This window comes from Oncorhynchus gorbuscha, unplaced genomic scaffold (genome assembly GCF_021184085.1).
Source record: "Oncorhynchus gorbuscha isolate QuinsamMale2020 ecotype Even-year unplaced genomic scaffold, OgorEven_v1.0 Un_scaffold_1732, whole genome shotgun sequence".
Taxonomy (NCBI): Eukaryota; Metazoa; Chordata; class Actinopteri; order Salmoniformes; family Salmonidae; genus Oncorhynchus; species Oncorhynchus gorbuscha.
In genome coordinates this window covers 86,694-113,814 of record NW_025746426.1, presented here as the reverse complement: position 1 = coordinate 113,814, position 27,121 = coordinate 86,694, and the positions used below count along the sequence as shown (strand labels likewise).

Below are 27,121 nucleotides of genomic sequence, written 5' to 3'. Positions count from 1 at the left end.
ATGAAGTGCAAAGCTGTCATCAAGGTAAAAGGTGGCTACTTTGAAGAATCTCAAATATAAAATATATGTAGATTTGTTTAACACTTTTTTGGTTACTACATGACTCCATATGTGTTATTTCACAGTGTTGATGTCTTCACTATTATTCTACAATGTAGAAAATTGCAACAACAAAAAATAAATAAAAACCCCTTGAATGAGTAGGTGTGTCCAAACATTACACACACACACACCACACACCACACACCCCACACACCACACACCACACACACACACCACACACACACACACACAGTATAGGGCTATATATCAATCTTGAACACGATTATCTATTTTGGATGCAATTTAAATGGGACTGATTGACAGGGAGAATGAATGTGAGAGAGCTCTCTGGTTCTCTGATTTAAAGAACCAATAGAGTTTTAATACTCTGCAGCTGAAAAAAACAAATACATTTATCTTTACAATTTAAAAAAACTAATAAGGTGAACCCCGAAAGCCAGACGGAGATGTGTAAATTATACTTATTCGATCTTTTATTCTTTTAAAGTTTTTGAAATTGTGCAAACCTAGACCCCGTGTCAACTATCCCATGACACCGCTGACAAACACCACATCCATGTGTCTCTCTCTGAATCTTCTACAGTCAGTTATTGATGTAAGCTAATGTAGTCCTAAACGAATGCTTCCGCCCTGTTTACAGAACAGAGTGCAAGAACAGTGTCACTAGCAGGAGGTCGGTCAAATCAAACCTCCCTGGAAGGATTGCTATCAAACAGTCTCTAGTTAGGCCTGAACGTTAAGGACGTCCGTAACTTGAGACATGTCTTACCGCGGCTTGTCACACATCAGACCCCACCTCGTTTTAGATGAAGACGCACTCAACCACAGCGCGTACAACACACGTCTTCAATGGAAATGATTGCTCAGCCTGAGAGTAAATGGTTAGATTTAGTTCTCAACTAGAGTGTACCAGAACTGCAACAGTCTAGAGGGAGAGAGTGGGGTTAAAGAGAGAGAGGGGTTAATGAGGGAGAGAGCGGGGTTAAGGAGGGAGAGTGGGGTTAATGAGGGAGAGAGTGGGGTTAATGAGGGAGAGAGTGGGGTTAAGGAGGGAGAGAGTGGGGTTAAAGAGAGAGAGTGGGGTTAATGAGGGAGAGAGTGGGGTTAAGGAGGGAGAGTGGGGTTAATGAGGGAGAGAGTGGGGTTAAGGAGGGAGAGAGTGGGGTTGAGGGAGAGAGTGGGGTTAAGGAGGGAGAGAGTGGGGTTAAGGAGAGAGAGAGTGGGGTTAAGGAGAGAGAGTGGGGTTAAGGAGAGAGTGGGGTTAAGGAGAGAGTGGGGTTAAGGAGGGAGAGAATGGGGTTAAGGAGAGAGAGTGGGGTTAAGGAGAGAGAGTGGGGTTAAGGAGAGAGTGGGGTTAAGGAGGGAGAGAATGGGGTTAAGGAGAGAGAGTGGGGTTAAGGATAGAGAGTGGGGTTAAGGAGAGAGAGTGGGGTTAAGGAGGGAGAGTGGGGTTAAGGAGGGAGAGTGGGGTTAAGGAGGGAGAGTGGGGTTAAGGGGGAGAGTGGGGTTAAGGGGGAGAGTGGGGTTAAGGGGGAGAGTGGGGTTAAGGAGAGAGAGTGGGGGTTAAGGAGGGAGAGAGTGGGGTTAAGGATAGAGAGTTGGGTTAAGGAGAGAGAGTGGGGTTAAGGAGGGAAGAGTGGCGTTAAGAAGAGTGTAGGGTTAAGGAGAGAGAGTGGGGTTAAGGGGAGAGAGTGTAGGGCTAAGGAGAGAGAGGGGTTAAGGAGAGAGAGTGGGGTTAAGGAGAGAAGAGTGGCGTTAAGAAGAGTGTAGGGTTAAGGAGAGAGAGTGTAGGGCTAAGGAGAGAGAGTGTAGGGCTAAGGAGGGAGAGTGGGGTTAAGGGGAGAGAGTGTAGGGCTAAGGAGAGAGAGTGTAGGGCTAAGGAGAGAGAGGGGTTAAGGAGAGAGAGTGGGGTTAAGGAGAGAGTGGGGTTGAGGAGAGTGATTGGGGTTAAGGAGGGAGAGAGTGGGGTTAAGGAGAGAGTGGGGTTAAGGAGAGAGAGTGGGGTTAAGGAGGGAGAGTGGGGTTAAGGGGAGAGAGTGTAGGGCTAAGGAGAGAGAGGGGTTAAGGAGAGAGAGTGGGGTTAAGGAGAGAAGAGTGGCGTTAAGAAGAGTGTAGGGTTAAGGAGAGAGAGTGTAGGGCTAAGGAGAGAGAGTGTAGGGCTAAGGAGAGAGAGTGTAGGGCTAAGGAGAGAGTGTAGGGCTAAGGAGAGAGAGGGGTTAAGGAGAGAGAGTGGGGTTAAGGAGAGAAGAGTGGCGTTAAGAAGAGTGTAGGGTTAAGGAGAGAGAGTGTAGGGCTAAGGAGAGAGAGTGTAGGGCTAAGGAGAGAGAGTGTAGGGCTAAGGAGAGAGAGTGTAGGGCTAAGGAGAGAGAGTGTAGGGCTAAGGAGAGAGAGTGTAGGGCTAAGGAGAGAGAGTGTAGGGCTAAGGAGAGAGAGGGGTTAAGGAGAGAGAGTGGGGTTAAGGAGAGAAGAGTGGCGTTAAGAAGAGTGTAGGGTTAAGGAGAGAGAGTGTAGGGCTAAGGAGAGAGAGTGTAGGGCTAAGGAGAGAGAGTGTAGGGCTAAGGAGAGAGAGTGTAGGGCTAAGGAGAGAGAGTGTAGGGCTAAGGAGAGAGAGTGTAGGGCTAAGGAGAGAGAGTGTAGGGCTAAGGAGAGAGAGTGTAGGGCAAAGGAGAGAGAGTGTAGGGCTAAGGAGAGAGAGTGTAGGCTAAGGAGAGAGAGTGTAGGGCTAAGGAGAGAGAGGGTTAAGGAGAGAGAGTGGGGTAAAGGAGAGAGAGTGGGGTTAAGGAGAGAGTGGGGTTAAGGATAGAGAGAGTGGGGTTAAGGATAGAGAGAGTGGGGTTAAGGAGAGAGAGTGGGGTTAAGGAGAGAGTGTGGGGTTAAGGAGAGAGTGTGGGGTTAAGGAGAGAGTGTGGGGTTAAGGAGAGAGTGTGGGGTTAAGGAGAGAGTGGGTATAAGGAGGGAGAGTGGGGTTAAGGGGAGAGAGTGGGGTTAAGGAGAGAGAGTGTGGGGTTAAGGAGAGAGTGGGGTTAAGGAGAGAGTGTGGGGTTAAGGAGAGAGTGTGGGGTTAAGGAGAGAGAGTGGGGTTAAGGAGAGAGAGTGGGGTTAAGGAGAGAGAGTGTGGGGTTAAGGAGAGTGTGGGGTTAAGGAGAGAGAGTGGGGTTAAGGAGAAAGAGTGGGGTTAAGGAGAGAGAGAGTGGGGTTAAGGAGGGAGAGAGTGGGGTTAAGGAGGGAGAGAGTGGGGTTAAGGAGAGAGAGTGGGGTTAAGGAGAGAGAGGGGTAAAGCAGAGAGAGTGGGGTAAAGCAGAGAGAGTGGGGTAAAGCAGAGAGAGTGGGGTTAAGGAGAGAGAGTGGGGTTAAGGAGAGAGAGAGTGGGGTTAAGGAGGGAGAGAGTGGGGTTAAGGAGAGAGAGTAGGGCTAAGGAGAGAGAGTGTAGGGCTAAGGAGAGAGAGAGTGGGGTTAAGGAAGGAGAGAGAGTGGGGTTAAGGAGAGAGAGTGGGGTTAAGGAGAGAGAGTGGGGTTAAGGAGAGAGAGTGGGGTTAAGGAGAGAGAGAGTGGGGTTAAGGAGAGAGAGAGTGGGGTTAAGGAGAGAGTGGGGTTAAGGAGAGAGTGGGGTTAAGGAGAGAGAGTGGGGTTAAGGAGAGAGAGAGTGGGGTTAAGGAGAGAGTGTAGGGCTAAGGAGAGAGAGAGTGGGGTTAAGGAGTGAGAGTGGGGTTAAGGAGAGAGAGTGGGGTTAAGGAGAGAGAGTGGGGTTAAGGAGAGAGTGGGGTTAAGGAGAGAGAGTGGGGTTAAGGAGGGAGAGTGGGGTTAAGGGGAGAGAGTGTAGGGCTAAGGAGAGAGAGGGGTTAAGGAGAGAGAGTGGGGTTAAGGAGAGAAGAGTGGCGTTAAGAAGAGTGTAGGGTTAAGGAGAGAGAGTGTAGGGCTAAGGAGAGAGAGTGTAGGGCTAAGGAGAGAGAGTGTAGGGCTAAGGAGAGAGAGTGTAGGGCTAAGGAGAGAGAGGGGTTAAGGAGAGAGAGTGGGGTTAAGGAGAGAAGAGTGGCGTTAAGAAGAGTGTAGGGTTAAGGAGAGAGAGTGTAGGGCTAAGGAGAGAGAGTGTAGGGCTAAGGAGAGAGAGTGTAGGGCTAAGGAGAGAGAGTGTAGGGCTAAGGAGAGAGAGTGTAGGGCTAAGGAGAGAGAGTGTAGGGCTAAGGAGAGAGAGTGTAGGGCTAAGGAGAGAGAGTGTAGGGCTAAGGAGAGAGAGTGTAGGGCTAAGGAGAGAGAGTGTAGGCTAAGGAGAGAGAGTGTAGGGCTAAGGAGAGAGAGGGGTTAAGGAGAGAGAGTGGGGTAAAGGAGAGAGAGTGGGGTTAAGGAGAGAGTGGGGTTAAGGATAGAGAGAGTGGGGTTAAGGATAGAGAGAGTGGGGTTAAGGAGAGAGAGTGGGGTTAAGGAGAGAGTGTGGGGTTAAGGAGAGAGTGTGGGGTTAAGGAGAGAGTGTGGGGTTAAGGAGAGAGTGGGGTTAAGGAGAGAGAGTGGGTATAAGGAGGGAGAGTGGGGTTAAGGGGAGAGAGTGGGGTTAAGGAGAGAGAGTGTGGGGTTAAGGAGAGAGAGTGGGGTTAAGGAGAGAGTGTGGGGTTAAGGAGAGAGTGTGGGGTTAAGGAGAGAGTGGGGTTAAGGAGAGAGAGTGGGGTTAAGGAGAGAGAGTGGGGTTAAGGAGGGAGTGAGTGGGGTTAAGGATAGAGAGTGGGGTTAAGGAGGGAGAGTGGGGTTAAGGAGGGAGAGTGGGGTTAAGGGGGAGAGTGGGGTTAAGGGGGAGAGTGGGGTTAAGGGGGGAGAGTGGGGTTAAGGAGAGAGAGTGTGGGGTTAAGGAGGGAGAGAGTGGGGTTAAGGATAGAGAGTTGGGTTAAGGAGAGAGAGTGGGGTTAAGGAGGGAAGAGTGGCGTTAAGAAGAGTGTAGGGTTAAGGAGAGAGAGTGGGGTTAAGGGGGAGAGAGTGTAGGGCTAAGGAGAGAGAGGGGTTAAGGAGAGAGAGTGGGGTTAAGGAGAGAAGAGTGGCGTTAAGAAGAGTGTAGGGTTAAGGAGAGAGAGTGTAGGGCTAAGGAGAGAGAGTGTAGGGCTAAGGAGGGAGAGTGGGGTTAAGGGAGAGAGTGTAGGGCTAAGGAGAGAGAGTGTAGGGCTAAGGAGAGAGAGGGTTAAGGAGAGAGAGTGGGGTTAAGGAGAGAGTGGGGTTGAGGAGAGTGATTGGGGTTAAGGAGGGAGAGAGTGGGGTTAAGGAGAGAGTGGGGTTAAGGAGAGAGAGTGGGGTTAAGGAGGGAGAGTGGGGTTAAGGGAGAGAGTGTAGGGCTAAGGAGAGAGAGGGGTTAAGGAGAGAGAGTGGGGTTAAGGAGAGAAGAGTGGCGTTAAGAAGAGTGTAGGGTTAAGGAGAGAGAGTGTAGGGCTAAGGAGAGAGAGTGTAGGGCTAAGGAGAGAGAGTGTAGGGCTAAGGAGAGAGAGGGGTTAAGGAGAGAGAGTGGGGTTAAGGAGAGAAGAGTGGCGTTAAGAAGAGTGTAGGGTTAAGGAGAGAGAGTGTAGGGCTAAGGAGAGAGAGTGTAGGGCTAAGGAGAGAGAGTGTAGGGCTAAGGAGAGAGAGTGTAGGGCTAAGGAGAGAGAGTGTAGGGCTAAGGAGAGAGAGTGTAGGGCTAAGGAGAGAGAGTGTAGGGCTAAGGAGAGAGAGTGTAGGGCTAAGGAGAGAGAGTGTAGGGCTAAGGAGAGAGAGTGTAGGCTAAGGAGAGAGAGTGTAGGGCTAAGGAGAGAGGGGGTTAAGGAGAGAGAGTGGGGTAAAGGAGAGAGAGTGGGGTTAAGGAGAGAGTGGGGTTAAGGATAGAGAGAGTGGGGTTAAGGATAGAGAGAGTGGGGTTAAGGAGAGAGAGTGGGGTTAAGGAGAGAGTGTGGGGTTAAGGAGAGAGTGTGGGGTTAAGGAGAGAGTGTGGGGTTAAGGAGAGAGTGTGGGGTTAAGGAGAGAGTGGGTATAAGGAGGGAGAGTGGGGTTAAGGGGAGAGAGTGGGGTTAAGGAGAGAGTGTGGGGTTAAGGAGAGAGAGTGGGGTTAAGGAGAGAGTGTGGGGTTAAGGAGAGAGTGTGGGGTTAAGGAGAGAGAGTGGGGTTAAGGAGAGAGAGTGGGGTTAAGGAGAGAGAGTGTGGGGTTAAGGAGAGTGTGGGGTTAAGGAGAGAGTGGGGTTAAGGAGAAAGAGTGGGGTTAAGGAGAGAGAGAGTGGGGTTAAGGAGGGAGAGAGTGGGGTTAAGGAGGGAGAGAGTGGGGTTAAGGAGAGAGAGTGGGGTTAAGGAGAGAGAGTGGGGTAAAGCAGAGAGAGTGGGGTAAAGCAGAGAGAGTGGGGTAAAGCAGAGAGAGTGGGGTTAAGGAGAGAGAGTGGGGTTAAGGAGAGAGAGTGGGGTTAAGGAGGGAGAGAGTGGGGTTAAGGAGAGAGAGAGTAGGGCTAAGGAGAGAGAGTGTAGGGCTAAGGAGAGAGAGAGTGGGGTTAAGGAGAGAGAGTGGGGTTAAGGAGAGAGAGTGGGGTTAAGGAGAGAGAGTGGGGTTAAGGAGAGAGAGTGGGGTTAAGGAGAGAGAGTGGGGTTAAGGAGAGAGAGAGTGGGGTTAAGGAGAGAGAGAGTGGGGTTAAGGAGAGAGTGGGGTTAAGGAGAGAGTGGGGTTAAGGAGAGAGAGTGGGGTTAAGGAGAGAGAGTGGGGTTAAGGAGAGAGAGAGTGGGGTTAAGGAGAGAGTGGGGTTAAGGAGAGAGTGGGGTTAAGGAGAGAGTGGGGTTAAGGAGAGAGTGTAGGGCTAAGGAGAGAGAGAGTGGGGTTAAGGAGAGAGAGTGGGGTTAAGGAGAGAGAGTGGGGTTAAGGAGAGAGAGAGTGGGGTTAAGGAGAGAGAGAGTGGGGTTAAGGAGAGAGTGGGGTTAAGGAGAGAGTGGGGTTAAGGAGAGAGAGTGGGGTTAAGGAGAGAGAGAGTGGGGTTAAGGAGAGAGTGTAGGGCTAAGGAGAGAGAGAGTGGGGTTAAGGAGTGAGAGTGGGGTTAAGGAGAGAGAGTGGGGTTAAGGAGAGAGAGTGGGGTTAAGGAGAGAGAGTGGGGTTAAGGAGAGAGAGTGGGGTTATTATAGCACTTGACTTGGTAAAGAGTGAGGGATGTTGAGTACTGTGTATCAGAGCAGAGTGGGAGCGTGTTGACTTTTCTAACAGACAGGAAGTACCGTGTATCAGAGCAGAGAAAGATGTGGGAGCGTGTTGACTTTTCTAACAGACAGGAAGTCAGAGCAGAGAAATATGTGGGAGCGTGTTGGCTTTTCTAACAGACAGGAAGTACTGTGTATCAGAGCAGAGAAAGATGTGGGAGCGTGTTGGCTTTTCTAACAGACAGGAAGTCAGAGCAGAGAAATATGTGGGAGCGTGTTGGCTTTTCTAACAGACAGGAAGTACTGTGTATCAGAGCAGAGAAAGATATGGGAGCGTGTTGACTTTTCTAACAGACAGGAAGTACCGTGTATCAGAGCAGAGAAAGATGTGGGAGCGTGTTGACTTTTCTAACAGACAGGAAGTCAGAGCAGAGAAAGATGTGGGAGCGTGTTGGCTTTTCTAACAGACAGGAAGTCAGAGCAGAGAAAGATGTGGGAGCGTGTTGGCTTTTCTAACAGACAGGAAGTCTTCTGTCAGTGTCGTATTGTGTTCCGGTCTGTCAGTGTTGTGGTTGGTTGTTGCGTGGACTGAGAAACTGAGTTAACACAACAGTCACAGACGGTTTTAGGCAAGTCGGAAATGAGAGGGGTGAAATCATGGGAACCAACGCTGCTTGGCATCGATTTAAGCTGACAAGGTAAAGAATGATGTCGTTCCACCCCCAGAACAAGGCAGTTAACCCCACTGTTCCTAAGCCATGAATGAAAATAAGAATTTGTTCTTTACTGACTTGCCTCGTTAAATAAAGGTTAAATAAATGAATTGTGTCCTACATTCCAAAAAGAGATAACTTGTAAATAACATCTTGTTTTAGCCATATTGTTTAAATCACCTAATATTCATAGTGGTGCTTGATTAGCTTCACACCTATTAGTTTGTTTGTGAAACCATGAAGAAGCATTGCTTCTGACCTAAAGTATCAAACAGAAAAACATTTGTGCTGTTCTACATTTTTCTCGGTTCCTCTTTATCCTTCCCTTGTTCTCATTGCCTCTGGCAAGGCCCCAAAAACTCAGCGTTATATTTAGTGTTTGTAAATAACTTTTATTGAGCCATGCAGACACTGTACTCCACAGCTTTTAACCCCATAACGTGGTTATCCAGACCGTAATTGGTATTTTTAGCTACAGTTCCCTGTTCGGGAACCATTCTCATTAGCTCAAACAGAGTAGCCCAGGCAGCGTTGTCTGGACGATGGGAACAGATCGTTCATGCCAGGAATATGGAGCCTATTTTTGGGTCGAGCACTCGGCCATCGAGCCAGTTTTACATCTACCATGATCTCATCGGTGATGAAGAGGTTTAGTGTAAGTTTACACATGCAATGAGTGTACAAAACATTTCCATGACTGACCAGGTGAGTCCAGGTGATCAGCTCTGATCCCTTATTGATGTTAAATCCACTTCAATCAGTGTAGATGAAGGGGAGGAGACATGTAGATGAACGGGAGGAGACATGTAGATGAAGGGGAGGAGACATGTAGATGACGGGGAGGAGACATGTAGATGAAGGGGAGGAGACCTGGTTAAAGAAGGATTTTGAACAGGGTTTGGTAGTAGTTGCCAGGCGCACCGGTTTGAATATGTCAAGAACTGCAACGCTGCTGGGTTTTTCCACATTCAACAGTTTCCTGTGTGTATCAAAAATGACCCAACACCCAAAGGACATCAAGACAATTTGACAAAACTGTGAGAAGCATTGGAGTCAACATGGGCCAGCATCCCTAAGGAAAGCTTTCAACCCCTTGTAGAGTCCATGCCCCGACCGATTGAAGCTGTTCTGAGGGAAAAGGGGGCACAACTTAATATTAGGAAGGTTTTATACACTCTGTGTATGTGAACTTTCTCTCAACTGACTTACCTGGTGGTCACATAATGGACGTATCAAGTTGTTTTTGCCAGAAGTGCTGTCCTTCCATTGACTCTAGTAAAACATCCCTGACCATCTCCTCTCCCTCCTCTCTCTCCAGGACCACTGACCATCTCCTCTCCTTCCTCTCTCTCCAGGACCACTGACCGTCTCCTCTCCCTCCTCTCTCTCCAGGACCACTGACCGTCTCCTCTCCCTCCTCTCTCTCCAGGACCACTGACCGTCTCCTCTCCCTCCTCTCTCTCCAGGACCACTGACCGTCTCCTCTCCCTCCTCTCTCTCCAGGACCACTGACCGTCTCCTCTCCCTCCTCTCTCTCCAGGACCACTGACCATCTCCTCACTCTCTCTCTCTCCAGGACCACTGACCGTCTCCTCTCCCTCCTCTCTCTCCAGGACCACTGACCCTCTCCTTTCCCTCCTCTCTCTCCAGGACCACTGACCATCTCCTCTCCCTCCTCTCTCTCTCCTCCTTCTCCAGGAGCACTGACCGTCTCCTCTCCTTCCTCTCTCTCCAGGACCACTGACCCTCTCCTCTCCCTCCTCTCTCTCCAGGACCACTGACCCTCTCCTCTCCCTCCTCTCTCTCCAGGACCACTGACCCTCTCCTCTCCCTCCTCTCTCTCCAGGACCACTGACCCTCTCCTCTCCCTCCTCTCTCTCCAGGACCACTGACCCTCTCCTCTCCCTCCTCTCTGTCCAGGACCACTGACCCTCTCCTTTCCCTCCTCTCTCTCCAGGACCACTGACCCTCTCCTTTCCCTCCTCTCTCTCCAGGACCACTGACCCTCTCCTTTCCCTCCTCTCTCTCCAGGACCACTGACCGTCTCCTTTCCCTCCTCTCTCTCCAGGACCACTGACCCTCTCCTTTCCCTCCTCTCTCTCCAGGACCACTGACCCTCTCCTCTCCCTCCTCTCTCTCCAGGACCACTGACCGTCTCCTTTCCCTCCTCTCTCTCCAGGACCACTGACCCTCTCCTTTCCCTCCTCTCTCTCCAGGACCACTGACCCTCTCCTTTCCCTCCTCTCTCTCCAGGACCACTGACCCTCTCCTTTCCCTCCTCTCTCTCCAGGACCACTGACCCTCTCCTTTCCCTCCTCTCTCTCCAGGACCACTGACCCTCTCCTTTCCCTCCTCTCTCTCCAGGACCACTGACCCTCTCCTTTCCCCTCCTCTCTCTCCAGGACCACTGACCCTCTCCTTTCCCTCCTCTCTCTCCAGGACCACTGACCCTCTCCTTTCCCTCCTCTCTCTCCAGGACCACTGACCCTCTCCTTTCCCTCCTCTCTCCAGGACCACTGACCCTCTCCTTTCCCTCCTCTCTCTCCAGGACCACTGACCCTCTCCTTTCCCTCCTCTCTCTCCAGGACCACTGACCCTCTCCCTTTCCCTCCTCTCTGTCCAGGAGCACTGACCCTCTCCTTTCCCTCCTCTCTCTCCAGGACCACTGACCCTCTCCTCTCCCTTCTCTCTGTCCAGGAGCAATGACCATCTCCTCTCTCTCTCCTCCTTCTCCAGGAGCACTGACCATCTCCTCTCTCTCTCCTCCTTCTCCAGGAGCACTGACCATCTCCTCTCTCTCTCCTCCTTCTCCAGGAGCACTGACCATCTCCTCTCTCTCTCCTCCTTCTCCAGGAGCACTGACCATCTCCTCTCTCTCTCCTCCTTCTCCAGGAGCACTGATCATCTCCTTTCCCTCCTCTCTCTCCAGGACCACTGACCCTCTCCTTTCCCTCCTCTCTCTCCAGGACCACTGACCCTCTCCTTTCCCTCCTCTCTCTCCAGGACCACTGACCCTCTCCTTTCCCTCCTCTCTCTCCAGGACCACTGACCCTCTCCTTTCCCTCCTCTCTCTCCAGGACCACTGACCCTCTCCTTTCCCTCCTCTCTCTCCAGGACCACTGACCCTCTCCTTTCCCTCCTCTCTCTCCAGGACCACTGACCATCTCCTCTCCCTCCTCTCTCTCTCCTCCTTCTCCAGGAGCACTGACCGTCTCCTCTCCTTCCTCTCTCTCCAGGACCACTGACCCTCTCCTTTCCCTCCTCTCTCTCCAGGACCACTGACCCTCTCCTCTCCCTTCTCTCTGTCCAGGAGCAATGACCATCTCCTCTCTCTCTCCTCCTTCTCCAGGAGCACTGACCATCTCCTCTCTCTCTCCTCCTTCTCCAGGAGCACTGACCATCTCCTCTCTCTCTCCTCCTTCTCCAGGAGCACTGACCATCTCCTCTCTCTCTCCTCCTTCTCCAGGAGCACTGACCATCTCCTCTCTCTCTCCTCCTTCTCCAGGAGCACTGATCATCTCCTCTCCCTCCTCTCTCTCCAGGACCTCTCTCTCTATACGAAAATACTACACAGGACTCTCCAAGAATTTCAGAGTCCCGTAATTGAAGAAGTTAAATTGCCCCGTAATTAACATCTCCAGACATCCATATAAGCTGTTGATCTTTGGAACATCTACATTCTAATAAATCAATTTAATATACACCATCACAATAAATCAATTTAATATACACCATCACAATAAATCAATTTAATATACACCATCACAATAAATCAATTTAATATACACCATCACAATAAATCAATTTAATATACACCATCACAATAAATCAATTTAATATACACCATCACAATAAATCAATTTAATATACACCATCACAATAAATCAATTTAATATACACCATCACCATCACAATAAATCAATTTAATATACACCATCACAATAAATCATTTTAATATACACCATCACAATAAATCAATTTAATATACACCATCACAATAAATCAATTTAATATACACCATCACAATAAATCAATTTAATATACACCATCACAATAAATCAATTTAATATACACCATCACAATAAATCAATTTAATATACACCATCACAATAAATCAATTTAATATACACCATCACAATAAATCAATTTAATATACACCATCACAATAAATCAATTTAATATACACCATCACAATAAATCAATTTAATATACACCATCACCATCACAATAAATCAATTTAATATACACCATCACAATAAATCAATTTAATATACACCATCACAATAAATCAATTTAATATACACCATCACAATAAATCAATTTAATATACACCATCACAATAAATCAATTTAATATACACGATCACAATAAATCAATTTAATATACACCATCACAATAAATCAATTTAATATACACCATCACCATCACAATAAATCAATTTAATATACACCATCACAATAAATCATTTTAATATACACCATCACAATAAATCAATTTAATATACACCATCACCATCACAATAAATCAATTTAATATACACCACCACAATAAATCAATTTAATATACACCATCACAATAAATCAATTTAATATACACCATCACAATAAATCAATTTAATATACACCATCACAATAAATCAATTTAATATACACCATCACAATAAATCAATTTAATATACACCATCACAATAAATCAATTTAATATACACCATCACAATAAATCAATTTAATATACACCATCACAATAAATCAATTTAATATACACCATCACAATAAATCAATTTAATATACACCATCACAATAAATCATTTTAATATACACCATCACAATAAATCAATTTAATATACACCATCACAATAAATCAATTTAATATACACCATCACAATAAATCAATTTAATATACACCATCACAATAAATCAATTTAATATACACCATCACAATAAATCATTTTAATATACACCATCACAATAAATCAATTTAATATACACCATCACAATAAATCAATTTAATATACACCATCACAATAAATCAATTTAATATACACCATCACCATCACAATAAATCAATTTAATATACACCATCACAATAAATCAATTTAATATACACCATCACAATAAATCAATTTAATATACACCATCACAATAAATCAATTTAATATACACCATCACAATAAATCATTTTAATATACACCATCACAATAAATCAATTTAATATACACCATCACAATAAATCAATTTAATATACACCATCACAATAAATCAATTTAATATACACCATCACAATAAATCAATTTAATATACACCATCACAATAAATCAATTTAATATACACCATCACAATAAATCAACTATTTATTTTAGGCATGTCTAAAGAAAAGACGTTGAAGAAAATGTATTTTTTAGAAGAACAGAGATGCCCTACTTACTGTATGAACCCAGTGTCTGGCTCGATACTATTGCCCACCGTTTGGATTGTAACATGAACCCAGTGTCTGGCTCGAAACGTAAGGAAACGGACAGACTACCTGAACTCGTCCAATCAGAAATGCTTGTGTTCCGTTTTCCATTGCAAAAAAAAAAAAAAAAACGTTTTGCTCTGGCGTGCCAAAATGAATACAACCCAAGTCTGCTCGCTCTGCGTCTTGGCAGGGTCCTTCTCTGAGGCTAGCGTTCAGTTCCCAGACTGATCCTGGATCTGCTAACTCCATGTCCAGGGTCCCTCTCTGAGGCTAGCGTTCAGTTCCCAGACTGATCCTGGATCTGCTAACTCCATGTCCAGGGTCCCTCTCTGAGGCTAGCGTTCAGTTCCCAGACCTGCTAACTCCATGTCCAGGGTCCCTCTCTGAGGATAGCGTTCAGTTCCCAGACTGATCCTAGATCTGCTAACTCCATTATCGCATCAAAGGGCAGCAGAGTCCCAACAGTACAGACTGTAATTGAAAACAGACCAGAGCCTGTTTCCTGGTGGAAACTGCTGAGTGCAAAGCAAGTGTTGGATGTCTTCTTTAATAAGGAGAGTGGTGAACTGTGATGTTTTTGTGCTGGCCTGATGTTATCAGTAACAGAGGCCTGTAATAATCACACATGGTGTCAGCTTCCTTGGTGTCAGTTTCCTTGTCTATAGGGTCATGGTGTCAGTTTCCTTGTCTATAGGGTCATGGTGTCAGTTTCCTTGTCTATAGTGTCATGGTGTCAGTTTCCTTGGTTAGTGAAAACAGTAAAAAGATCTGAACTAGTACTCCTGGGACATGTCCTATCTGAGATGCCGTAGATATCGCCCCAGTCTGCCCTGAGTGCAGAAGACCCGGGTTTAAATAGTATTCGAAATCTTTCAAAAACTGAGCTTTTGATGGAGCCTGCTTGATTGTCCCAGATGGGCGCCACTTTTTTAAGAGCATCCGATTGGTTCCCCTGTTGCCAGGCAAGCTCCATCAAGATCAACTAAAGTATTTGAAAGAAAATCAATACCGTTTTTTAAACCCAGGTCTGAAGTACACAGGAAGGATACCATTCTGCAGTTGTCTACGACAACGCAGCCGTCTGTTGGCTTCAACACTGCAGTGACTCCCAAATAACACTCTACTTTTCACCATGACCTATTGAAGGCTCCGGGTCAACACTCGTGTACTATATAGGCAACAGGGTACCATTTGAGACAGCGACTACAGCACTACTTTAGCTGTAGCTCCATACTGTTAGGCCTCTATCGTTTATGCTTGTTCAGTAACACCTTCACTAACAATATACACACGACACCACTTCAATAAAACCACGGAGGACTTCCTTTAAAAGGAGGACTTCCTTTAAAAAATATATATATATTTGTTTTTTAACAGTGTTTTAGTTCCTTTTCAATAAAAAGCCGGAAGAAATACGAAGGTGAGGATTGACCAAGTATCTGTCGATGTCCCATTCCCTACCAAAGCAACAAACAAACAAAAATGCAGTAGCTACTAATTTGGTCGAAAATGAGTTGATGTCCTTTTTACAACATTAAATACATGCTTATTAATCACATGGACAAGTATCCTGCCTCTAGTGTATTGTGTTCAGGAGACAATGGGGGTCATTAAATACATGCTTAATCACATGGACAAGTATCCTGCCTCTAGTGTATTGTGTTCAGGAGACAATGGGGGTCATTAAATTCATGCTTAATCACATGGACAAGTATCCTGCCTCTAGTGTATTGTGTTCAGGAGACAATGGGGGTCATTAAATACATGCTTAATCACATGGACAAGTATCCTGCCTCTAGTGTATTGTGTTCAGGAGACAATGGGGGTGATGTTAACAGTAACTGCATAAAGTTACCGTGAAACCAAGGGAAATAAAAGCCCTTTTTTCTCAGTTCTCCGCTATAAGCAGCTACTGCCTTTTTGTTTGGTAGAGCAGTAGAGTAGTATAGTATAGTATGAGGGTATAGTGTAGTGTTGTATAGTAGTATAGTATAGTATAGTATGAGGGTATAGTGTAGTGTTGTATAGTAGTATAGTATAGTATGAGGGTATAGTGTTGTATAGTATAGTATAGTAGTATAGTATAGTATGAGGGTATAGTGTAGTGTTGTATAGTATAGTATAGTATGAGGGTATCGTGTAGTGTTGTATAGTATAGTATAGTATGAGGGTGTAGTGTTGTATAGTTTAGTAGTATGGTATAGTATGAGGGTACAGTGTAGTGTTGTATAGTATAGTATGAGGGTATAGTGTTGTATAGTATAGTAGTATAGTATAGTATGAGGGTATAGTGTAGTGTTGTATAGTATAGTATAGTATGAGGGTGTAGTGTTGTATAGTTTAGTAGTATGGTATAGTATGAGGGTACAGTGTAGTGTTGTATAGTATAGTATGAGGGTACAGTGTAGTGTTGTATAGTATAGTTTAGTAGTATAGTATAGTATGAGGGTATAGTGTAGTGTTGTATAGTTTAGTAGTATGGTATAGTATGAGGGTACAGTGTAGTGTTGTATAGTATAGTATGAGGGTACAGTGTAGTGTTGTATAGTATAGTTTAGTAGTATAGTATAGTATGAGGGTATAGTGTAGTGTTGTATAGTTTAGTAGTATAGTATAGTATGAGGGTATAGTGTAGTGTTGTATAGTAGTATAGTATAGTATAGTATGAGGGTACAGTGTAGTGTTGTATAGTATAGTATAGTATAGTATGAGGGTATAGTGTTGTATAGTTTAGTAGTATAGTATAGTATGAGGGTATAGTGTAGTGTTGTATAGTATAGTATAGTATGAGGGTACAGTGTAGTGTTGTATAGTTTATACCTAGGATAGGATAAGTAATCCCTCTCACCCCACCCCCCCTAAGTTTTAGATGCACTATTGTAAAGTGACTGTCCCACTGGATGTCATAAGGTGAATGCACCAATTTGTAAGTCGCTCTGGATAAGAGCGTCTGCTAAATGACTTAAATGTAAATGTTTAGTTTAGTAGTATAGTATAGTATGAGGGTACAGTGTAGTGTTGTTTAGTTTAGCAGTATAGTATAGTATGAGGGTACAGTGTAGTGTTGTATAGTATAGTATAGTATGAGGGTGTAGTGTTGTATAGTTTAGTAGTATGGTATAGTATGAGGGTACAGTGTAGTGTTGTATAGTATAGTATGAGGGTATAGTGTAGTGTTGTATAGTATAGTTTAGTAGTATAGTATAGTATGAGGGTATAGTGTAGTGTTGTATAGTTTAGTAGTATAGTATAGTATGAGGGTATAGTGTAGTGTTGTATAGTATAGTATAGTATGAGGGTACAGTGTAGTGTTGTATAGTATAGTATAGTATGAGGGTGTAGTGTTGTATAGTTTAGTAGTATAGTATAGTATGAGGGTATAGTGTAGTGTTGTATAGTTTAGTAGTATAGTATAGTATAGTATAGTATAGTATAGTATAGTATGAGGGTATAGTGTAGTGTTGCATAGTATAGTTTAGTAGTATAGTATAGTATGAGGGTATTGTGTAGTGTTGTATAGTATAGTTTAGTAGTATAGTATAGTATAGTATGAGGGTATAGTGTAGTGTTGTATGGTAGTATAGTTTAGTATGAGGGTATAGTGTAGTGTTGTATAGTATAGTTTAGTAGTATAGTATAGTATGAGGGTATAGTGTAGTGTTGTATAGTACAGTAGTATAGTATAGTATGAGGGTATAGTAGTATAGTATAGTATGAGGGTATAGTATAGTAGTATAGTTTAGTATGAGGGTATTGTGTAGTGTTTTATAGTATAGTAGTATAGTATAGTATGAGGGTATAGTGTAGTGTTGTATAGTTTAGTAGTATAGTTTAGTATGAGGGTATAGTGTAGTGTTGTATAGTATAGTATAGTAGTATAGTATAGTATGAGGGTATAGTATAGTAGTATAGTTTAGTATGAGGGTATTGTGTAGTGTTGTATAGTATAGTAGTATAGTATAGTATGAGGGTATAGTGTAGTGTTGTATAGTTTAGTAGTATAGTTTAGTATGAGGGTATAGTGTAGTGTTGTATAGTAGTATAGTATAGTGTAGTATAGTATAGTTTAGTAGTATAGTATAGTATGAGGGTATAGTGTAGTGTTGTATAGTATAGTTTAGTAGTATAGTATAGTATGAGGGTATAGTGTAGTGTTGTATAGTATAGTTTAGTAGTATAGTATAGTATGAGGGTATAGTGTAGTGTTGTATAGTATAGTATAGTATGAGGGTATAGTATAGTAGTATAGTTTAGTATGAGGGTATAGTGTAGTGTTGTATAGTAGTATAGTATAGTATAGTATGAGGGTGTAGTGTTGTATAGTTTAGTAGTATAGTATAGTATGAGGGTATAGTGTAGTGTTGTATAGTAGTATAGTATAGTATGAGGGTATAGTGTAGTGTTGTAAAGTATAGTAGTATAGTATAGTATGAGGGTATAGTGTAGGGTTGTATAGTTTAGTAGTATAGTATTATATGAGGGTATAGTGTAGTGTTGTGTTGTATAGTTTAGTAGTATAGTATAGTATGAGGGTATAGTGTAGTCTTGTATAGTATAGTAGTATAGTATAGTATGAGGGTATAGTGTAGTGTTGTATAGTTTAGTAGTATAGTATAGTATAGTATGAGGGTATAGTTTAGTAGTATAGTATAGTATGGGGGTATAGTGTAGTGTTGTATAGTAGTATAGTTTAGTATGAGGGTATAGTGTAGTGTTGTATAGTATAGTATGAGGGTATAGTGTAGTGTTGTATAGTATAGTTTAGTAGTATAGTATAGTATGAGGGTATAGTGTAGTGTTGTATAGTATAGTATGAGGGTATAGTGTAGTGTTGTATAGTATAGTATGAGGGTATAGTGTAGTGTTGTATAGTTTAGTAGTATAGTATAGTATGAGGGTATAGTGTAGTGTTGTATAGTATAGTAGTATAGTATGAGGGTATAGTGTAGTGTTGTATAGTTTAGTAGTATAGTATATATAGTATGAGGGTATAGTGTAGTGTTGTATAGTATAGTATGAGGGTATAGTGTAATGTTGTATAGTTTAGTAGTATAGTATAGTATGAGGGTATAGTGTAGTGTTGTATAGTTTAGTAGTATAGTATATATAGTATGAGGGTATAGTGTAGTGTTGTATAGTATAGTATGAGGGTATAGTGTAATGTTGTATAGTTTAGTAGTATAGTATATATAGTATGAGGGTATAGTGTAGTGTTGTTTAGTAGTATATTATAGTATGAGGGTATAGTGTAGTGTTGTATAGTTTAGTAGTATAGTATAGTATGAGGGTACAGTGAATTAAAACAGCTTCATTAATATGCTGTATGTGTATTTTTCCTGACTAATAAAACCAATCAATCCCAAACTAGATAGAGAGGGACTTTATGTTGGTTGACATTTATTTATTGTGGTGTTGAAAACCATGATATTGAAGTGCCCAACGTCGGTATGCAGGGCAGAATAGAGCTCTGGTTAAAAGTCGTAGTTTAGTATATAGGATCCTGTTTGGGACGCCACCTCTGTTTCCTGTTTCCTGTTTCCTGACGCTAATGTGAGTTTTGGGAGGCCTTCATCAAGTCTGGCAATAGTGTAATCGTAATCTGGTGATTTTCTGGGGGGGGGGCATTGGAAGAGAGGGTGTAGGGGCCAATAGGGGGTTGAGAGCTGCAGAGACAGATGGTAAAATGGTGAGAGAAAAATCAGGACGATGAGGAAAAATGGAAAGAGACAAAATGGGCTCGTGTGATTGAGAGATAACGTGAGTTTGCACGCACACACACACGCACGCACGCACGCACGCACACACACACACACACACACACACACACACACACACACACACACACACACAAACAATGCCAAGCTTCAATCTGAGAGGTAATGTTTGTACACCCAATTGTTACTCTCTGGCATTTCTGTGTCACCAGAGGATTTTAGCTCCACAAATCAATTATTAGATTGTATTAGTGATTTAAATACTTAGATGGCTCACAACTCCCTCCAGCTAAATCAAGACAAGACCAAGGTGATTATTGCTGGAGCCAAAACACAAAGAGAGAATCTGGTCACACATTTTAATTCAAAAGGTAAAATAAAAAAAAACCTAGCTGTTATTTTAGATTCTGAACATAATTTGGAATCACACATTAGGAACGTGACCAAAATATACTATATATACTACCAAATTACGTGGACACCTGCTCGTCGAACATCTCATTCCAAAATCATGGGCATTAATATGGAGTTGTTCCCCCCCCCCCCCTTTGCTGCCATAACAGCCTCCTCTCTTCTGGGAAGGCTTTCCACTAGATGTTGGAACATTGCTGCTATAACAGCCTCCTCTCTTCTGGGAAGGCTTTCCACTAGATTTTGGAACATTGCTGCTATAACAGCCTCCACTCTCCTGGGAAGGCTTTCCACTAGATGTTGGAACATTGCTGCTATAACAGCCTCCACTCTTCTGGGAAGGCTTTCCACTAGATATTGGAACATTGCTGCTATAACAGCCTCCACTCTTCTGGAAAGGCTTTCCACTAGATGTTGGAACATTGCTGCTATAACAACCTCCTCTCTTCTGGGAAGGCTTTCCATTAGTTGTTGGAACATTGCTGCTATAACAGCCTCCACTCTTCTGGGAAGGCTTTCCACTAGTTGTTGGAACATTGCTGCAGGGGGACTTGCTTCCACTCAGGCGTAAGAGCATTAGTGAGTTCAGGCACTGATGTTGGGTGATTAGGCCTGGCTCACAGTTGCCGTTCCAACTCTTCCCAAAGGATTTAAACAAATTCACATTTTATTAGTCACATACACATGGTTAGCAGATGTTAATGCGAGTGTAGCAAAATGTTTATGCTTCTAGATCCAATAGTGCAACAATATTTAACAGGTAATATCTAACGATTCCACAACAAAACCGAATACACACAATCTAGTAAAGGATTGGGATGAGAATATTGTCATGCTGAACAAGGAAAGGACCTTCCCTAAACTGTTGCCATAATGTTGGAAGAAACATCTAGAATGTCATCGCAGCGTTTACCTTTCCCTTCACTGGAACTAAGGGGTCCGAACCGTGAAAAACAGCCCCAGACCATTATTCCTCCTCCACCAAACTTTACAGTTGGCACTATGCATTGGGGTAGATAGCGTTCTCCTAGCATCCGCCATGAAATCGGACTCCATCGGACTGCAAGATTAATTTTTTTTAACCTTTATTTAACTAGGCAAGTCAGTTAAGAACACATTCTTATTTTCAATGACGGCCTAACTGCCTGTTCAGGGGCAGAACGACAGATTGTGTACCTTGTCAGCTCGGGGGTTTGAACTCGCAACCTTCCGGTTACTAGTCCAACGCTCTAACCACTAGGCTACGTGGCCTATATAGACCACGTTTCCACTGCTCCAGAGTCCAATGGCGGCGAGCTTTACACATGGTGATCTTAGGCTTGTGTGCAGCTGCTTAGTCACGGAAACCCATTTCATGAAGCTCCCGATGAACAGTTTATTGTGCTGACGTTGCTTCTAGAGGCAGTTTGGAACAGAGGACAGATGATTTCTACACGTTACGCGCTTCAGGTCTTTGACGGACCCATTTTGTGATCTTCTGTGGCCGACCAACTGAGCCGTTATTGCGCCTAGACATTTCCATTTCACAATAACAGCGCTTACAGTTTTTTGAGGAACTGACTTGTTGGAAAGGTGGTATGCTATGACGGGGCTACATTAAAAGTCACTAAGCTCTGACAATGTTTGTCTATGGAGATCGCATGGCTGTGTCCTCGATTTTATTGGCTGAAATCAACCAATTCCACTCATTTGAAGGGATGTCCTCATACTTTTGGCCATGTAGTTTCGTTTTTTTACCACCTGAGAAACATTGCCACAGTGCGGCCGTTTCTCTCTCAGGATGACACAGAGAGACTCGTCCATGCTTTTATTACAAGCAGGCCTGACTACTGTAATGCTCCCCTGTCTGTTTTTCCCCAAGAAAGACATTGGTCGGGTACTAACCAAGACCAGATGGAGAACACACATTACACCGGATTTATGGTCTCTGCGCTGGCTGCCTGTGAATTTTGGAATTCATTTTACGATTATTTTATTGGTTTTTAAATCAATCCACAATTGTGCAACCCAATACATGTCAGACATGCTTTTAAGTGATGTACCCAGTATGTCCCTCAGGTCCTCTGGCCTCTTAACTATCCTGAAGTCTTGGACCAGGAGGCATGGAGAGGCAGCCTTTAGTTATTATGTCCCCAGTCTGGAACCAAGAGGCATGGAGAGGCAGCCTTTAGTTATTATGTCCCCAGTCTGGGACCAAGAGGCATGGAGAGGCAGCCTTTAGTTATTATGTTCCCAGCCTGAGACCAGGAGGCATGGAGAGGCAGCCTTTAGTTATTATGTCCCCTGTCTTTAGTTACTATGCCCCCAGCCTCTAGTTACTATGCCCCAGCCTCTAGTTACTATGTCCCCGGCCTTTAGTTACTATGCCCCCAGCCTTTAGTTACTATGCCCCCAGCCTTTAGTTACTATGCCCCCAGCCTCTAGTTACTATGCCCCCCAGCCTCTAGTTACTATGCCCCCAGTCTCGAGTTACTATGCCCCCAGCCTTTAGTTACTATGCCCCCAGCCTTTAGTTACTATGCCCCCAGCCTCTAGTTACTATGCCCCCAGCCTTTAGTTACTATGCCCCCAGCCTTTAGTTACTATGCCCCCAGCCTCGAGTTACTATGCCCCCAGCCTTTAGTTATTATGTCCCCAGCCTCTAGTTACTATGCCCCCAGCCTCTAGTTACTATGCCCCCAGCCTCTAGTTACTATGCCCCCAGTCTTTAGTTACTATGCCCCCAGCCTTTAGTTACTATGTCCCCAGCCTTTAGTTACTATGCCCCCAGCCTCTAGTTACTATGCCCCCAGCCTTTAGTTACTATGCCCCCAGCCTTTAGTTACTATGCCCCCAGCCTCGAGTTACTATGCCCCCAGCCTTTAGTTATTATGTCCCCAGCCTCTAGTTACTATGCCCCCAGCCTCTAGTTACTATGCCCCCAGCCTCTAGTTACTATGCCCCCAGTCTTTAGTTACTATGCCCCCAGCCTTTAGTTACTATGTCCCCAGCCTTTAGTTACTATGCCTTTAGTTACTATGCCCCCAGCCTGGGACCAAGAGGCATGGAGAGACAGTCTCTAGTTACTATGCCCCCAGCCTTTAGTTACTATGCCCCCAGCCTTTAGTTATGATGCCCCCAGCCTTTAGTTACTATGCCCCCAGCCTTTAGTTACTATGCCCCCAGCCTTTAGTTACTATGCCCCCAGCATTTACTTACTATGCCCCCAGCCTTTACTTACTATGCCCCCAGCCTTTAGTTACTATGCCCCAGCCTTTAGTTACTATGCCCCAGCCTCTAGTTACCATGCCCCCAGCCTCTAGTTACTATGCCCCCCAGCCTCTAGTTACTATGCCCCCAGCCTCTAGTTACTATGCCCCCAGTCTTTAGTTACTATGCCCCCAGTCTTTAGTTACTATGCCCCCAGCCTTTAGTTACTATGTCCCCTGTCTTTAGTTACTATGCCCCCAGCCTCTAGTTACTATGCCCCCAGCCTCTAGTTACTATGCCCCCAGCCTTTAGTTACTATGCCCCAGCCTTTAGTTACTATGCCCCCAGCCTCTAGGTACTATGCCCCCAGCCTTTAGTTACTATGCCCCCAGTCTTTAGTTACCATGCCCCCAGCCTCGAGTTACTATGTCCCCAGCCTTTAGTTACTATGTCCCCAGCCTTTAGTTATTATGTCCCCAGCCTCTAGTTACTATGCCCCCAGTCTTTAGTTACTATGCCCCCAGCCTCTAGTTACTATGCCCCCAGTCTTTAGTTACTATGCCCCCAGTCTTTAGTTACTATGCCCCCAGACTTTAGTTACTATGCCTTTAGTTACTATGTCCCCAGCCTTTAGTTACTATGCCCCCAGCCTGGGACCAAGAGGCATGGAGAGACAGCCTCTAGTTACTATGCCTCCAGCCTTTAGTTACTATGCCCCAGCCTTTAGTTATGATGCCCCCAGCCTTTAGTTATGATTCCCCCAGCCTTTAGTTACTATGCCCCCAGCCTTTAGTTACTATGCCCCCAGCCTTTAGTTACTATGCCCCCAGCCTTTAGTTACTATGCCCCCAGAATTTAGTTACTATGCCCCCAGCATTTACTTACTATGCCCCCAGCCTTTAGTTACTATGCCCCCAGCCTTTAGTTACTATGCCCCCAGCCTTTAGTTATTATGCTCCCAGCCTCTAGTTACTATGCCCCCAGCCTTTAGTTACTATGCCCCCAGCCTTTAGTTACTATCCCCCCAGCCTCTAGTTACTATGCCCCCAGCCTTTAGTTACTATGCCCCCAGCCTTTAGTTACTATGCCCCCAGCCTTTAGTTACTATGCCCCCAGCATTTACTTACTATGCCCCCAGCCTCTAGTTACTATGCCCCAGCCTTTAGTTACTATGCCCCCAGCATTTACTTACTATGCCCCCAGCCTTTAGTTATTATGCTCCCAGCCTCTAGTTACTATGCCCCAGCCTTTAGTTACTATGCCCCCAGCCTTTAGTTACTATCCCCCCAGCCTCTAGTTACTATGCCCCCAGCCTTTAGTTACTATGCCCCAGCCTTTAGTTACTAGGCCCCCAGCCTTTAGTTACTATGCCCCCAGTCTATAGTTATTATGCCCCCAGCCTCTAGTTACTATGCCCCCAGCCTTTAGTTACTATGCCCCCAGCATTTACTTACTATGCCCCCAGCCTTTAGTTACTATGCCCCAGCCTCTAGTTACTATGCCCCCAGCCTCTAGTTACTATGCCCCCCAGCCTCTAGTTACTATGCCCCCAGCCTCTAGTTACTATGCCCCCAGTCTTTAGTTACTATGCCCCCAGCATTTACTTACTATGCCCCCAGCCTTTAGTTACTATGTCCCCAGTCTTTAGTTACTATGCCCCCAGCCTCTAGTTACTATGCCCCCAGCCTCTAGTTACTATGCCCCCAGCCTTTAGTTACTATGCCCCCAGCCTTTAGTTACTATGCCCCAGCCTCTAGGTACTATGCCCCCAGTCTTTAGTTACCATGCCCCAGCCTCGAGTTACTATGTCCCCAGCCTTTAGTTATTATGTCCCCAGCCTCTAGTTACTATGCCCCCAGTCTTTAGTTACTATGCCCCCAGCCTCTAGTTACTATGCCCCCAGTCTTTAGTTACTATGCCCCAGTCTTTAGTTACTATGCCCCCAGACTTTAGTTACTATGCCTTTAGTTACTATGTCCCCAGCCTTTAGTTACTATGCCCCCAGCCTGGGACCAAGAGGCATGGAGAGACAGCCTCTAGTTACTATGCCTCCAGCCTTTAGTTACTATGCCCCCAGCCTTTAGTTATGATGCCCCCAGCCTTTAGTTATGATTCCCCCAGCCTTTAGTTACTATGCCCCCAGCCTTTAGTTACTATGCCCCCAGCCTTTAGTTACTATGCCCCCAGCCTTTAGTTACTATGCCCCCAGCCTTTAGTTACTATGCCCCCAGCATTTACTTACTATGCCCCCAGCCTTTAGTTACTATGCCCCCAGCCTTTAGTTACTATGCCCCCAGCCTTTAGTTATTATGCTCCCAGCCTCTAGTTACTATGCCCCCAGCCTTTAGTTACTATGCCCCCAGCCTTTAGTTACTATCCCCCAGCCTCTAGTTACTATGCCCCCAGCCTTTAGTTACTATGCCCCCAGTCTATAGTTATTATGCCCCCAGCCTTTTAACCATCCTGAAGTCTAGGACCAAGAGGCATGGAGAGGCAGCCTTTTAAATATCCTGAAGTCTTGGAACAAGACTTCAGGATACTACTAGGCCCCCAGCCTCTAGGCCCCCAGCCTCTAGTTACTATGCCCCCAGTCTCTGGAATATCCTGCCAGAGAACCTGAGGAGGTCTGAAACTGTGGACATATTTAAAAGGGATCTTAAAACACCTATTTACTTTTTCCTGAAGGTGCTTTACCTGAAGGTGCTTTACCTGAAGGTGCTTTACCTGAAGGTGCTTTACCTTTTCCTGAAGGTGCTTTACCTGAAGGTGCTTTACCTGAAGGTGCTTTACCTTTTCCTGAAGGTGCTTTACCTGAAGGTGCTTTACCTTTACCTGAAGGTGCTTTACCTTTTCCTGAAGGTGCTTTTCCTAAAGCTGCTTTTCCTAAAGGTGCTTTTCCTGAAGGTGCTATTCCTGAAGGTGTTTTACCTTTTCCTGAAGGTGCTTTACCTTTACCTGAAGGTGCTTTACCTGAAGGTGCTTTACCTTTACCTGAAGGTGCTTTACGTTTTCCTGAAGGTGCTTTTCCTAAAGGTGCTTTTCCTGAAGGTGTTTTACCTTTTCCTGAAGGTGTTTTACCTTTTCCTGAAGGTGCTTTACCTTTTCCTGAAGGTGCTTTACCTGAAGGTGCTTTACCTGAAAGTGCTTTACCTGAAGGTGCTTTACCTTTTCCTGAAGGTGCTTTACCTTTTCCTGAAGGTGCTTTACCTGAAGGTGCTTTACCTGAAGGTGCTTTTCCTAAAGGTGCTTTTCCTGAAGGTGCTTTTCCTGAAGGTGTTTTACCTTTTCCTGAAGGTGCTTTACCTGAAGGTGCTTTACCTTTTCCTGAAGGTGCTTTTCCTGAAGGTGCTTTACCTGAAGGTGCTTTACCTTTTCCTGAAGGTGCTTTACCTGAAGGTGCTTTACCTTTTCCTGAAGGTGCTTTACCTGAAGGTGCTTTACCTGAAGGTGCTTTACCTTTTCCTGAAGGTGCTTTTCCTAAAGGTGCTTTTCCTGAAGGTGCTTTTCCTGAAGGTGTTTTACCTTTTCCTGAAGGTGCTTTACCTGAAGGTGCTTTACCTTTACCTGAAGGTGCTTTACCTGAAGGTGCTTTACCTTTACCTGAAGGTGCTTTACCTTTTCCTGAAGGTGCTTTTCCTAAAGGTGCTTTTCCTGAAGGTGCTTTTCCTGAAGGTGTTTTACCTTTTCCTGAAGGTGCTTTACCTGAAGGTGTTTTACCTTTTCCTGAAGGTGCTTTACCTGAAGGTGCTTTACCTGAAGGTGCTTTACCTGAAGGTGCTTTACCTTTTCCTGAAGGTGCTTTACCTGAAGGTGCTTTACCTGAAGGTGCTTTTCCTAAAGGTGCTTTTCCTGAAGGTGCTTTTCCTGAAGGTGTTTTACCTGAAGGTGCTTTACCTGAAGGTGCTTTACCTTTTCCTGAAGGTGCTTTTCCTGAAGGTGCTTTTCCTGAAGGTGCTTTACCTGAAGGTGCTTTACCTGAAGGTGCTTTTCCTGAAGGTGCTTTACCTGAAGGTGCTTTACCTGAAGGTGCTTTACCTGAAGGTGCTTTTTCGTCAGTCAGTTTTTATTGTCTTTCTTTCTTCTTTTTATCCTCTTATGTCGGTGGTGTACTAAATATTTCTGCATTCATGTTTAAAATGTGCTGTGTAAATAAAGCTTGATTTGATGATATACAGACATATTCAGTAAAAACAGAGGTCAGTTTCCCAAGTTACAGCCAGGAGAAAGTTCCTGTTTCCAGCTTATGTCCGCCTCTCCTCTGGCTCGCAGCAATAGCATTGAATAGGAGGGTGGGGCAGGAATTCAGCGTTATCTAAGGAAGGAGCTCGAGAATCTGATTAAGTCATTATAGGAGTTATGCTGCGGTCTCTGTGCATTCTGCTCATTAGAACACAGTTCCTCTGTGTGAGCTGCAAGTTCTCCAACCTGGGCCCAGATCTGTTGGTGCTGTTGAGCCAATAG

At 44.8% G+C, this 27,121-nt stretch overlaps 1 protein-coding gene across 1 annotated transcript; it reads left to right on the top strand.

Annotated features, from left to right (window-relative positions):
- LOC124023949 (NADH-ubiquinone oxidoreductase chain 4-like) lies at positions 1-27,121 on the top strand. The gene is made up of 3 exons (XM_046338115.1): positions 1-24; positions 25,346-26,715; positions 27,049-27,121. The coding sequence occupies exons 1-3, from the start codon at positions 1-3 to the stop codon at positions 27,119-27,121; spliced, it is 1,467 nt and encodes a 488-aa protein (XP_046194071.1).

What these genes read in the sequence shown, in the direction of transcription:
- LOC124023949 (XM_046338115.1), top strand. Translation starts at nt 1, where the DNA reads ATGAAGTGCAAAGCTGTCATCAAG. An exon ending in AGTGCAAAGCTGTCATCAAG is followed by an intron (nt 25 to 25,345) that starts GTAAAAGGTGGC and finishes TTTTTCCTGAAG; the next exon opens with GTGCTTTACCTGAAGGTGCT. An exon ending in CTGAAGGTGCTTTTTCGTCA is followed by an intron (nt 26,716 to 27,048) that starts GTCAGTTTTTAT and finishes TCTGCTCATTAG; the next exon opens with AACACAGTTCCTCTGTGTGA.